This window comes from Mesocricetus auratus, unplaced genomic scaffold (assembly GCF_017639785.1).
Source record: "Mesocricetus auratus isolate SY011 unplaced genomic scaffold, BCM_Maur_2.0 Super-Scaffold_100004, whole genome shotgun sequence".
Lineage (NCBI taxonomy): Eukaryota > Metazoa > Chordata > Mammalia > Rodentia > Cricetidae > Mesocricetus > Mesocricetus auratus.
In genome coordinates, this window is record NW_024429189.1 from 32661535 (window position 1) to 32676466 (window position 14932).

At 39.9% G+C, this 14932-nt stretch overlaps 1 protein-coding gene across 2 annotated transcripts in view; it reads right to left on the minus strand.

Moving 5' to 3' along the window:
- The window catches only part of Fign (fidgetin, microtubule severing factor), a 118975-nt gene that overhangs the window by 1370 nt on the left and 102673 nt on the right, over nucleotides 1-14932 (minus strand). For both annotated transcript variants that reach the window (XM_021232951.2, XM_040745461.1), the window contains one exon: nucleotides 1-7819. This exon is cut by the window's left edge and continues 1370 nt beyond it. In XM_021232951.2, the coding sequence (XP_021088610.1) occupies nucleotides 5565-7811 (2247 nt within the window). In that variant the 5' untranslated portion in view covers nucleotides 7812-7819 and the 3' untranslated portion in view covers nucleotides 1-5564. The remainder of the gene's footprint in view (nucleotides 7820-14932) is intronic.

Here is a 14932-nt window from a genome sequence, read left to right on the forward strand (position 1 = left end):
AATGCTTTCAGATAGGAAACTTAGAAGCACCATGACTCCATGTTTGTTAATTCCTTTGGGAAGTGCCACTGTTTGTTTTTTATTTTTTGGTTTATTTTCAGTGTTGTGCAGACCCTTGCAATTTCATTGTTTTTCTTCGCTTCTATCAGGAGTCACAGAACTAAAATGAAGGCATTTAAAACCACTGAAGACTGCAGTTAGAAATCATTAAGTACTATATTTACCTTAAATTTAGGAGTTGAGGGTGCCAGTCAAAAGAATATGAAAAATGTCATTTGAATTTCTTTGTCTTAAGTAGTCAGATCACCAGTGTAAAATACTTGGGAATGCTAACACATTTCCTAGAGATGGGCATGTGTAACAGAGCTGCATTTCTTATGCTCCAAATGGGGCCTTGATGAAGACCTACACAGTGCACAATTTCTTTAAAGTTCTTCTAAGCAGTCTTGAGTTGTGAGTACAATTAAAAGTCCATCAGAATCCCAAGTCCTCATGCATTATCTACCCTGCCACACTTCGCTAATGCATCTTATCATTTAGGTTGCTAATACTGTTCAGTGTAAAGACAGTCTTTCTGAGGTAGACTGTTCAAGTTCAAGGACTAGTCTTTTTCTTACAAAATGCATGACATTCAAAAAAAGACAACAAATAAATACTACATGTACAATATGTAGCAATGAGGTAGAAATGGTCGTAAAGAACAATGTCTGAATAGAGTCAGATGAAAAAAGAAAACAAAGAAATGAATATTCTCTAGCAACTGTATCTAACCCACAAGGGAAACTCACTCATACACAGACCCACACAGGGAAGAAAGGAAGGGGAAGGAGAGAGGGATGGAGGAATACAGAGAGAGAGAGAGAGAGAGAGAGAGAGAGAGAGAGGGAGAGAGGGAGGGAGGGAGAGGGAGGGAGAGAGAGAGAGAGACAGAGAGAGAGAGAGAGAATAAGCCTAGAAATAAAAACTTTTGCTTTTTTTTCCTTTTGTATCATAAGACAAAAAGAAGGAATGAATGTGCTCCCAACCTTGGTGCACTACAAAACCATTTTATAAATATTTAACATTCTATAGGACTGATTCATATCTTCTCACACCACTCTGTGGCAAGGCTGACCCATGCTGCCGACATTCTACATATCACTGAGACAGGGAGGTGAAATTTTCCTGCTTTCACTCTAATTGTCTTTGACAATTGCAGTGCCTAGTGCTACACCACTTGTGTTGTATTTAAAAACAGGGGAAAGAGGAGAGACTTGTTCATTAAAGATGCAGTATCCCTGGTTCACACAAATGCATCTGGCAGGTTCAAAATCGAATGTCAACCAAAGGTCTTGGCAGACTGTGAGTTTTAGTTCATGTGTTGGCTAGTCACACGTACAGCTGGTTGTGAATTCTGAAATGCTAACAGTTCCATGTTTGCTAATATGCTTCATTAAATCGGCAGATGATTCAAAACTGAACGTTTTTATTTTCTTAAGGATAAAAGTCACATTAAATGAGAATTTTGAAGTAGTCATGTGTATTTTGGCACATAAGAAAAACGAAGAAACTAGTTGCCTTTGGAGAATGCAAAAAAACTGATTCATTTTAAAGTTCAAATAGGTGGTGGTAGAAATAGCACACACATACACACACACACACACTAATTATACTTATATTTATATTTATATATATTAGAACTTTAGTGGCCTCAACAGTTCAATAAACTATGTGCCTTCCACTCTGCAATATGGATTTATAATTAGGATTCTCAGTTCTTGGTAAAAAACAGGAAAGAGTTGGGGTACAGAAATGTTTTTCTGCTTGAAGTTGAATACATTTTCAGAGAAAGAGATCCGAAATGCCTCTAAAACATCTTTTCCAACTCAGAAATATATTTAAATTTACAATGACCTATTGTGAGGATTAATTTGGATTTCTTCTTTTTCTTCTTTTTTTTTTTATATATTCTTTTGAAAACTGCATAGCCAAGTACTCGGCAACCCATGTAAATTGACCTTGCATTTAATGTAGCCTCTGGATAGCTTTTATCACTTGTCCAGATGGTGTTTGGCCTATGTATTTTAGTGGAATGGTTTATTTTCTCCTTGATAGGTTTCAAATGCACAAGAAAACATTATACCCGTCTATCTGCATTTGAGTAGAATACAAACTGACTAATAGATAAACATTCTGTGTGAAAGTAAATAGCCTTAAAGTATACTGCCTTCACATTCCATTGACCAGCATAGTCAGCAAAGTTCTCCATGTAGTCACTAATGTTCTCAATATTTTGGAGAGAAGCAAGCCGGCTGTGTAGAGCATTTTCACTCGTGTCTCATATAAAGTCACTATGAACTATCTCTTAAATTTCGATTGATCCTTCTACTGATGTAGTTTCCCCTTCTTCCTTTTCATCCCTGTTGGAAATGTTATTACAGTTGTGAAGAAGGGAATTCAGGGTTGTAAAGTAGGCTGGTTGAATCTCCACCCTGGACAGGGATGAATTGACTGGCTCATTACCTTACACTCATTAGGAACCTCCTCCAATTCTAAGCAGTCAATGGGAGGCCAAGAGTATGAGGCACAGCTACTCAGTTGTACTAGGATTCAATGTACATGTTCACTGCTGAAGATCTGGAACTTGTCCTACCCCACACTCTCAAACGGATGGTCAGAAAAGAGGTCCTGATTCGGATAGTCCATGGAAGCGTTTATAGGGATGTCACATAGAATTAAAAACTGTAGTAGAGTGTGAGACTTTCATCTCTTCAACTTGCCAAGTATGCTAACAGACAGTACTAGACCTGCCTAGGCTAAGTGGAAATTACATGTAACTTCAGCTTCTGCTAAATACATATATCTCAGACCACTCCTATCTCAAACTAACTTAAAGCCATTTAAAGCTAAAAGCCAACATGTATAACTTCTGTTTATTATCAGCATTGTGAGAACAAAACACAATTGTCACCTCATATATTTGGCATCAATTTTCGCAAAACACACACTAAAAAACATAGGTTAATAATGGGTTCTTGAAAGTTGACTAAAGAAGATTGGATTTGTCATAACTTGTCAGATTTTTTTAAAGAACACAGCATATTGGTGGACACGAAGTCTAAAAATAGAAGATAGAACAGTGCTGTGTAGAAAAGTAAACTTGTGAGATCAATATGGACCCATGAGTTAGTGGATATTAGAATCTCCTGGGTACCATAGGAAGTGCGCAGGGTAGATTCAGGATATGACTATAGCATTAATTCATTTGTGAAAATCAGAGGAAGTATCTTAGTATTGTTTTCATTTTTGTATCCTTAATGAAAGGCACTGCTTTTCAAATATGGGATATTTATATTCAAGAACAGTGTTAGTTGATAGACTTCCAGAGGACATGAAATTCTAGTTTATTTGCTCAATTTTAGCAATGTGAAAAACAAAGAGGGAGATTGCTAATTAGACATCACAAAATTTTGAAATACCACGAGTTTCTCATTCACTTTCTCTGTGTTAAGTGTTTCAGAGAATTAATTTATAGATGAGCTTGGAAAAAAAACTTTTTGAAGGGGAAAAAATAACAGAAAGACCTTTCATGGGGCTGCCATTGCGTTTATTTAAAATACCTTAAAATGTACATCGCTTATTGAATACACAAAATGCCAGTGCTTTGCAACAGTTACTGCATCTCTAAATTAGAACGAAACAAAAAACAAACAAACGAAAAAAAGGTAGGGGCAAAAACCAGGAAAATACATTCAAAATGCTAGGCTGCTCTGCTTTCGGCACAGGCAGTGGCTGAGGAAAGCCCTGTCCTGTACTTTGACTAGGAGAGGCCTTGGCAAACATCAGCCCAGCCTTCTATGAAAACCTGCACATCACGCATTACAGGAGACAAAGGACAACCTGGTGGGAAGTAGGAGCAAAGCTGGGGGTGGTGGTGAGAAAAATGCCACATATGCCATGCGGTTGTGTCCAGCAGGGAAAGCATGCATTGAAGACTAGTGCCTTGGGAAACTAGATTATGGCAAAAAAAAAAAAAAAAAAGAAAGAAAAAAGAAGAAAGAAAAAAAAAGATGGACAAAATTCACAACACCACACAACAAGAAACCCCCACATTTGGCAAGGTCTACTGCGGTAGACATGTCCATGTCTAATTTTTCACTTGACTTTCCAAAAGAAATGCAATGAAACCGAGGTAGAAATGAACGTGGGAGAACTACAGCCGGGGTTTCGAGATGAGAAGCAAAAGTGCACTGTGAAGAGTGAAGTCCAGATTGGGGAGGCAGAGGGGGCATGTTGAGGTTCTCTGTGGGAACATAGAGTTGGTTGCTGTTTTTTTTTTTTCCTCTTTAATTTGTGTGTTTGATTTGGTTCTGTCCTCTGCATTCTGTGAAACAGCACAGCAAACCTAGGAACTCGTAGTGAATAGAATGACACCATTCCCAGCAGTTTAAAGAGAGAGAGCTTCCAAAATAAAACCACCACCACTACCTCTACCACGGCAGTAAAAGGCAGTTATAATTTTTAGGTTCTGTCGCTTTTAGGGTCCTAAATAGGTCTGCAGCTGACTGCTCTAAACACCAACACAAACTGAATACATAGCTTTCAATTAACCAGTGTAACTTTTATCCACATTTCATTTAATCATCAAGGAGAGCAATGTATTAAGAACTCTTTAGTAATTGTTCTGCTCTGGTTAAATTCCCCATAATTCCTAACACAACTTAAAAAAAAAAAGAAATCCTTCCATTTCTACTTTAAATTGTAAATATTCAGTTGTATCACACGTCAGTAATTTTTCCGGATACATTCAAAGTAATTTTCCTTGCTATTCTCCAATTGTTGAGGTAAACATACATTTTAATATAAAGTAACATTGAAGCCTAGCCTATTACTCTCAGCAGTACATAGTGCTTTTAACACATTCCTTTGAGGTACTGTACAAATCACAATCACTTTCCTGAGTTTTTGCAGACAAGAACATTAAAAGAAATGAACTGCAGAAATTAAGGTCCAGATTACCGTTACCCTGTTTTACCTGTTCTTAGCTTAACACTGCAGAACAGACAGGATTGAGGAATACTGTTGCTCTTAAAATGGCAAAAATCTGGTTTTCTGTTGTAACACAACCGTTCATCTCTTTAGTCCAATAATGTTTGAAGTTAAAGCTCTTTATATTAGCACATGCCACCAATGTAATTGTGAGGCAAACAAAAAAAATAAAGCACCACTCCAGGCACTTGACAGCAACTAAATCTCGACAACAGCAGAATGGAATCAACACACGAGGTTCATGTCCCTCTGAAGTAAACACACTTGCACCTTGCGTCTCGGTGAGTGTTTTCTAGCTTGAACCGATCTGAGCATCCACATACATACGCTTTCTGTCATCTGGGGCTTTCCAATCAGAGGCTCTCATCTGATGCATGTTTCCTCCAAAGCTACCCTGACTCTACAGATGCAACGCAATCATTGTCTTCCCCAGTACCCTTTGCAATTGAAACTCTACTGGAAAGGGGCTCTATTCCCTATGTAGCAGGTTTTACGTGTGTGCCAACATTCATTACTTTTTTTTTTTAAAGACAGAATCACTGACTGCAACCAAACATTTTGTTCCATTCAACATACATATCAAGCTCCTTTTGAGTTATGCTAGGCTGAATCTTGCAAAAAGCATTTTCAAAGTCTTGATATGTAACGGGCCTCAACTGGCTGGGCATAATGGCTGAAAGGTCTGTTGCTGGCATAGCATGGAGAGGGCCCACTGCTGCTTCCTGACACAAATGAGCCACGTCTAGTCCAGAAAAGCCTTCTGTACGCTGGACGAGCAGTGCAAACTCCTTGTCATTGAGACAGTAATTGTGCTGTGAGAGCAGTTGTACTATTATCTGGTGCCTCCCTGTGCTGTCAGGAAGAGGGATTAGAAGTCTTTTCATGAAGTACCTCCGAAGAGATTCATCTATTTCTTCTGGTTTACTGGTGGCACAAATTACTACGATTTGGTCCTCAGCCGAAGTTAGTACAGTGTCCAGCTGCATCAGAAATTCGGTTCTGATCCGACTGACTGGACTGTGTTCCTCACTCACTTGGGAGGAGAGAAGCATGTCAATGTCACTAACAAAAATCACCGAGGGCTGGCGACACCTGGCCACAAGAAAAGAGGCATGGATAATTTTCTCCGCTTCTCCTAACCACTTCGCAACTAGTCCAGAACCAGCGATTTTGAAAAAAGTGGCCCCCAGCTGACTAGCTATGCATCTGCCCAGTAGTGTTTTGCCTGTTCCCCGAGGTCCAAATAGCAGGATGCTCCTAGGTAAGGCTGTCAGTCCACTGAACGCATCGGACCTCAACACTGGCCATAAAACCTCCTCCTTAATGACAGCCTTCACCAAGTCAAGACCAGCTATGTCACTCCAGTCCACAGGAGGTCCTTGGGTGATGATCTCATTGGTGACTAGGTCAATGAGGTGCGTGTCAGTGTTCTTCAGTTGCTCGTCCACGGAGTGGTTGGATGAGGTAGCTGCACGGAGTCCCGGACCTTGCATTGGATGAGCCAGGAGCTGCCTATGGTCGTCCCCATGCTCACTCATGACTGGCGATGTGTACTTCCCAAAGGATTCACTGGATCTTGATCCCAATGAATTTTTAGCAGTACTGTAGGAAGGAGGGGTCAGAGCCCTACTGGACTGACTGCTGAATTTCCTTTGCTGTTCAGAGGACATCAGCTGCTTTGTTGGCTTAAATGCTAAGGATGATGCTTCAGCATTTCTGTCAAAGCCATTCCCCCGATTCGTGTTTGAAATGCTGTTGTCGGGCATTCGGTACATAGGACTCTGTGTCGATCTCTGTTGGCCATAGCTGTAATTTCCGTAACTGGAGTCCATGTCTCCTTGCCCTGCCATATAGAAAGCTTTTCTTTTGAGAGAACTTGCCGAACTGTTGGCCAGAGTAGAGGGTGCGATGGGTGTCAAACCATGACCCTGGTAGGTATAGCCAGGAACGGTAGTGGGGGGCAGCGGGGTAGGAGCAGGAATTCCTGAAGGCAGGTATGCTGAAGGAGGAGGGGGCGCTCCACCGGGGCTATACCCAGACCCCACCGCAGTCTGAGGAGGGTAGCTAGCAGAGGGATAGCTGTAACTGGAGAGATTGGAAGTCCCGTTGTAGCCTGGGACCAGGGCTGGTGGGGGAGGAGGAGGGGGCGGTGGCTGCAGGAGCCCAGAACTATGCAATGGGGATGGATGAGGCGAAGGAAGTGCAGGTGTGGGCTGACTACTGTACGTAGAATGCAAATATGATCCGTTGTATCCTGGAGCATATTCCTGAGATGGGAGCCCTGCATGAAGACTAGGTACTGTGTGACTTCCACAGGTACTACTAGAGTAACTTGGTTCCGTCAGGTTGCTGGCCACCCCAGGGGAGCTTCCTATACTTGCAGAGACATCTACCGGAGGGAGGGCTGAACTGACACCGGCTTTGCTGGCTGTGATGACATCCGGAACGCAGTTCATAGGATAAACGGCTTCTGAATTCAAGGAAGGCTGCCAGGGTTCGCTATCATTTTTCCGACCGTTCACTAGTCCTGATGGTGTGTCTGAATAATTGCTGAGTACAGGTCGGTCTACGGGACCTTCCAAAATGCCAGAATACTTCTCTGCATATTTTTTCAGAAGGTTGGATGCAGTCAGAGCAGATATGTCATCATTCGCCCAGGCGTACTGGTAGGTGCGCTGCAAATGACCTCTGTAGGCTTCAACTTTGTGGGCAGGAGACCGAGTGGTTGAGGTGATGTCAAAGTGCTGTTCTGGCCACTGGGCATGCTCCGGCGTCCACTGCATCTTCAAGCCTAATGATATGGGGGGAAGGGGAAGAAAGTAAATTTACTTAGACATCCATCAGAACACTTAAAAGCTTCCTCCCTGACTACATCTGTTAGCTATTATTTCCCTTTAATAATATGGACATGGGTAAGGATCTTCCCAGGTGGTAATATCTATTGTGATCTCAAAATATGAATTCTTCAAAATGGGGAAAAATTCAACCCTACAAAAGATAAATCCAGTGTAAAAGAAAACTGTAGAAAATCAAATTCAAATATATATATTTATATGCAAGACTTACTGTTGTTAATCCCATCAAACTACTTGTCAACCACACGTGCACTTAATGTATATGAACACACAGTACTGGCAAATTAGAATTCAATCATGGCTGCTTGAGATAACACACATACATTTTAATATCTGGCATGCAATACTGCTAACATGTATGCCACCTAGTTATTTGGTTCTCCCCATCAGTTTCTGTTTTATATTTTAACAATATAAAAATGAGACACAGCTGACAGACCGCATCTGGGATACCTATCTTATTTGGTACTGAACACCTAGTTAGCACAGTATAATGCTCCCTGCACAGAACAATATGACACAGACATAGCAGGTCATTCCATAATCCAACTCTCATCTAAAGTGGTCCACGACAGTTTCAAATCTGCTTCGTGGAGTGCAGCAAAGCAATCTCCCAGGCAGCGCTCCAGCGCTTTCATCGCACAAAGCCTACAACTCGGTATGAATTACAACTGGCTCCTTTCTGCCTCTCAGTTCTGTTGTTGAATCTGAAAAAAAACAAGCTTCACTTGTCTGTGGGGCTTCTCCTGTTGTCCTCCCTCCGCCTCTGATAATCCTCCTCCCCTTATAGACTCTGAGGTACCAAGAGGGGAGGGAAGAACATGTATACCAGAAAAAGAGAAAGAGAAAACGGGCAAGAAGGGACGATGAGAGCAGAGGATCCGGATACTAACTAACTCCTTACATTTCTATAGTGAGCCATGTGTGGCAGAAACTGGGAGAATACGACTCAGCAGTGAGGTCATAGGAGTAATTCCATCACCTGCCAGAATGCTAACTGAAGCCGGCGACTCTGTAGTAACCCTGAAATGAGTATTTTCCGACTTAGGAGAAAATACTCAGCTATTAGAATCAGACAGTCATTTTAATTGACACCTTTTGAAAGACCTTAGAAATGACCTGCTTCACACACTACAAAAGCAGTGCCCAAAGCGACTCATGTAAGATGTGCTCTTGAGGGTTTCACATGGTTAGTTACCAAGGAGCATTGGAACTCCATTCTCCTACTTTTCAGTGCTGGTTCATCTTAACTCTAATCTCCACTCACTCGGAACAAACACTTCCTTTTCTGCTACAGCTGTATTAAGATACCCTCCTTAATCTCTTTTGTATTACCCAAAGTGAATTTTGAAAACCGTCTTGTGCCCTCTGGCAAAGAATCCTAGATAAGAAGAGGGTCTGGTCTAAATGAAGCAGCTGTGGCATTGGTTCCCTTCTGAATTCCCCAAGCAGTGTTGACAGCTCCTACCCCTTCTGCTCTCCTCCCTGAGCCACTTCAGCTCCTCATTGCCTGACTCTGGCTTCTGACATGGCCAGCTTTGACTTGCCGAGCTAAACTGAACAGAACACACAGTTTGGTAACAGAATGGCATGTTGATTCCCTTCTGACTCCCTCTTCCTTGTTTGCAAAACCACTGCACCAGACAGTGGAAGTTAATTAGCAGGAGGATGCTGTGCTAATTGTGTTAATTTACAAGGTTTTAGTCAAAGAAAATCATGCCAGGGCTGGCACTGCTGTCATGCTTCCGACTTAATGATTAAGAAATACTGAAAACAAGGTGGGAAGGATTGCAGTAATTACACAATAAATGAATAAAGCAACAGGATTCATTTGCAAATATAGTTTACTGCAGTTGTACTCATTTGCATTTGGATTTTTAAAAGGGATCCATGCAGATATTCATTTGCAAATCACCAACTCAGTGAAATGAAGTTTGAATGCTGCACAAGTTAATCAACCTGTATATGTGTGTGTGTGTGTATGTGTATGTGTGTGTTTGCTTAGTAAAAAATACTTAAGATCTTACTTCCTTTGTATATGCAACAGATCCTTCACTTCAGATCTTCACATGTTTTTAAGACTGTATATACTTTAAAACAATCTCGTCAATTTGGGAAATAGTATTGTGAACCCCAAAGAAGTACACCTTTATCCTTCCATTCTGAGAAACGGGAAGGGCTAAGCAGAGCTCTAGGAAGAACTAAAGTGATTCCCCTAATTGTTTCTGCTTTCTCAATCATTACTTTTTAAGAGGAGAAAAATACACCGCAAAATGGGTGAAATGACTGAAACTACACTTAAAGGGGGAAAAATGCAATTTTAATGAAGTGGCTTTTCAGGAATCATACTTTCATTAAATTCAACTGGAAATTATTAAGGGCAAATCACCAGGAACCAATCGCAAGTAATCAGTATCTAAATTCTTCTTGCGTCAAGGGATTTATTCTGAGCTTTACAGAAAGGAGAGACTCTAAATGTGGCTGCAGTGTAGAACTAAAAGGCCTACAGATTCATTAATCCCATGATTATTTCCAAGTAATTTCTATTAGGATCTTTTTTCCTTTAAAAAAAATCCTGAAAATATTGAGTCGTGAAAATGGTAGCATTCATAATGCTACGACTAGGCATTTTATTATATTGATGAAGAAGCATGACTAAGTATCTCAACAAATACTTTAGAAGTCACGGGCAATGGAATTTAGTATAATGCATGAGTGGGCAACTGTACAATTGTGCATTTACACATAACACACATGTACATGCAAGAACACAAAATGAAAGGATTCGGTTTCTTTCCAGTTAGTTGAGATCAGTTTGTTGGAGTTAGTTAATAACCATGATAGAAAGAAATAACCTTTAATGAAAGTGAAACTGCTTTAAATACAGAATAATTAAAAAGAAAAAGGGAGCGGGGCCTCTCTGCCTGTCTTGGTTTAAATAGTTTTCTTATAAATTAATCATTTATAAAAATGCAAACATGATTTTAATATGTTACCATTGCTGTAAGAGATAAGTCCATGCATTTTGAACAAAATGGATTGCTTACTTAAAATGGGTATTTCTGTGCAGTTTAAATGTAGCAAAACTAATTGAATTTCCAAACATTTCTATTTCATCTGAAATTAAGCAAAGATCTTATCCATCAAAGTTAGTTATTGGAATACTTACTGGATTGGATCTGCTTATTGAGGTAATCAAAAGTTTATCTATTGATGCATACTAAGTAACAAGAACCTTAGCAGACCTGAGAAAAGAAAGACTGAGTTGGACTTAACCTGGAGGACGCAGGATTGTTCCCATTGTCCAGGAGAATACTGGGATCATCAATGACATTAGGAAACTAAGGTTAATCACTAAACACAAACTAGATTCTGATATTGGTGAGATCCACAGAAGCCAGTGTTCAGGAGCCTGGCGGGGACTTGGGAGCATAAGGAGTCTATTCACCAGTCCTAAAATCTTAGCAGTATGTGGAGGGAGTACGACATCCATTCTTGGGATTATTCTTGTTTACTGGTGCTGATAAAAGGGAAGAAGGTGTGACACCTAATGTTCTTTGGACAAAGGCATCCTGCCCTGGTTGACTATATTATTGTCACCTGTGCGAGCAGGAGGCTCCTGCCACCTAACCTGGTATTCAAGACAAGTTTTCAAAACATATTTAATGTGATTTTTCTATTGAACATAGAAAAAAAGTTCTGTGAATGATGCTATTTTATATTTTAGAAGCTTGTCGCCAGAACAGTAACTCCCACTGTTGTTTGGAAGCATTATGCATAGAAAAAGAAAAAACAAATGCCAGAAAATAGTCAAGTGTCATGGACCGGACCTCTAAACCCAGTATTTGGGAGGTTGGAGTGGGAAATTCATGAGTTAGAGGCTAATCTGTAATATCCAGGCATACCTTGACTCTTCAACTTCTTCCCCTCCATAAAACAGAAGAAAACTTTCATAGTCTTTAAAGATAGTTGAAGAATTGCTCAAAAACTGTCAATTTTTATTTTGGAAAATATGAGAAATTTCTTGCCATAGCTGACATATTTCACAGGAAAATGTATTTATGCTTCAAAATAAAAAACAAAGTTATAGAAAGTTAACTTGGTGAATTAACGGAAGTATTACCTATAAATAGCAGATACTATGGAGCAATCTCACAGCTCTTGTTCTCCAGTTCGTATCACAGATGAACTCTGCATATCTAAAGAGCATCTCTCTGTTTTAAAAATGACAGTGGGAATTTGTATGACATTTGCCATTCTTCTCACTACTGATCAGTTTAGAATTCAGTCCCTAAGCGGTCTCTGCCTTACATTTTTCATTTTGGTCTTTAATTAGTTTTGAAGCTGAACAACAAAAATGCCGAAAGTTCTGCCACAGTTTTAAGAGTAAAAGAAAAACAAATAATAGCAAAAGTGAAGAGACTAATATATAGGAAAGGGAGAGAATCAGAAATAAACAGGTAGGTCTCCAAGAATCTATTTTCAGCATATATTCCTAGAATAATTAATTACCTGGAGGCACTTATTTAGTAACCCACCTTAATGTTTGTGGGATTTAACAGTTGTAGGTCTGGCAAGTTAAGCTTCCATTGTGTTCCCGTGGGACACCCCTATCTGTCCAGGGCCGCTTCATCGGTAGCTTCCTCAGACTCATAACGGTAAGGACCCAAGACAAACCCTTGAAGTGTAGCAGGCTTGCTCTCGGGTAGCCCTGCAGCGCTGCTCAAATGACAACATGCCTACTACGTTCTGTGGGTAACTGTACATGGGAAAGTTTCATTATTTTTTAAAAATACTTAAGAATCTTAATACAATATTTATCAAGATTCTTTACAGAAAGCAATACTTGATGGAATAAACAGAGCAAAGTAATCATAGGGGTTTAGAGCCTCCATGGTCTGTTAATGCAGCAAATTCATCATCTCTTACATTGGAAATGGCAGCACAAGTACACAGAACTTTGAAATTTTCAAGGGTAGAGAAGCAGATTCATTGGCCCCCAAATACAGCTTTAGCAGCAAAGAGACTTCAGAGAAGGGGTGAGGGTGGGCGCTGGCAAGCTCCAGGCTACAGACACTGGCTCCCTGAAATATTTACTCCTTGCCTTTCTTCAAGGGAGTGAGGAGTAGTAAAATGATGGGTGGGTTTCTGCAGGTCTCTTCCTTTGCCTACTCATCTTGAGCAGCAAAGAGACCAATACAACCCCTTTGATCTGCAAAATACCTCCTAAGGTGTGCTGGACTTAAAATGCAATGTAAAAGTTAGGAAAGGGTGGAGGAAAAGCTTAGTGGATTTTTATCTCTATTTGGTTCCAAAAAACACATGGCAAAATAAGTCATTTATAGTATGAATGTTATACAGATGTTCCCAAATGTATTTAGTGAACAAGTAGAGAACTTTCTATATGCAAAACTTGGGACTCCATGAGGAAGTGAAATCAAGGGAATTTCTGCTTTGTTTACTCTTAATTTCATGTTATAAATTCCTGAAATATAGACTCTTTTTTTTTAGGAGACTGATATATTTTTATAATGACCTCGTCCACACAAGATTGTTTCCCATCCAGTTTGGTGTTTCATTTGCTGTGTGCTCCATAGATTTGGAATTTATTCTGTATAACAAAGTTCTGGGGCCAGCAGAATGGTTCAGCCTATAGGGAAGCTTGCAGCATGCATGATAACTTGAATTCAATCCTGATTCCCAAGTATAGATGGAAGGAAAGACCTGACTGCACAAAGCTGGCTCCTATTTATGCATACACACACACACACACACACACACACACACACACACACACACACACACAGAGAGAGAGAGAGAGAGAGAGAGAGAGACAGAGACAGAGACAGAGACAGAGACAGAGACAGAGACAGAGAGAGAGAAAGACCTATTTTTTAAAAAGTTCTAGAACTTTGTTTAAAAAGTGAAAATTCTAGGCTGGCTAGTATATTGTTCCACACTACTTACTCTCATCTTTGGCTAAGTGGCTTGAGCTCTTTATGTTCAATGTTACCGTACACTTGACGGGCTAGTGCCATTCCCCTTACCAGGCTGCAGTCAAGATAACCTACAGAAAGAATGTTCTGTGAAAATATTTCTCAAGTGTGAGCCATGCAAACATCACATGTCTTTTTTGATTTTGAAAATGCTACAGGTGTATTAGACACAAAACAGAGGGACAGAAAAAAAAGTAAAAACCATTCCACTCTGCCTTTCTTCCTTTCTTTTCTCTCCCTCCCTCCCTCCCTCCCTCCCTCCCTCCCTCCCTCCCTCCCTCCCTCTGTCCCTTCCTTCAATTCCAATAAGCCATTGGGAAGGAAAATTTCCAGTGTGAATGTTGTTCCAAGAAAGTTATAGAAATCATTGCCTAAATCAAAAAAGTGTCAAAATTCAAACTGCTAGCTGGGTGAAGATGGATGGGTCTGCAATTGCAGTACATTAAAAGAGGAAGAAAGAGAATGACCATTTCAGTCTATCCTGAGCTATGCAGTGAGACTGTCTCAAAAATAAATCAATGACTTTCATATCATCTTCTTTATTTTTTTTAAATGTTATTCTTTGTTTCAACTTAAGGGGTAAAAAGATTTACAACTAATGACTGATGTTAATCTGCAGGTTTAGAGTCAGATACTGTCAAATAATTTTTCTCCTTATATCACTTTCACACCTCAAAATTTAAAAATTCAATCGTGAAAAGATGAGATACTTCACTTTTCTCTGGCAATGGCATTTTACATCTGGTAAGCAGTTTCCTCCCTAGACACAGTACCCCTAAAGGCTGCATGACCTCACAACCATTTTAGAGCTTCAAATGCTCTAGTTTTCTTTTCAATGTAGTGGATTCCTTGAAAAGAAGCAAAAGAGTTTTAATCCAAATCTTTTTTCTTCTTTTTTTTAAATATAGCTACCTTGGGGAGAGGGATTCCAAATACTACTTTTTAATAAGAATGTATTCTTTCCTTGCTAATCAGAGCACCAGAAAATTAATTGATGTTTGTCTTGATTTAATGTTAGTACAGTAGTATGATTAATGGCATGGTAAGAAGCCT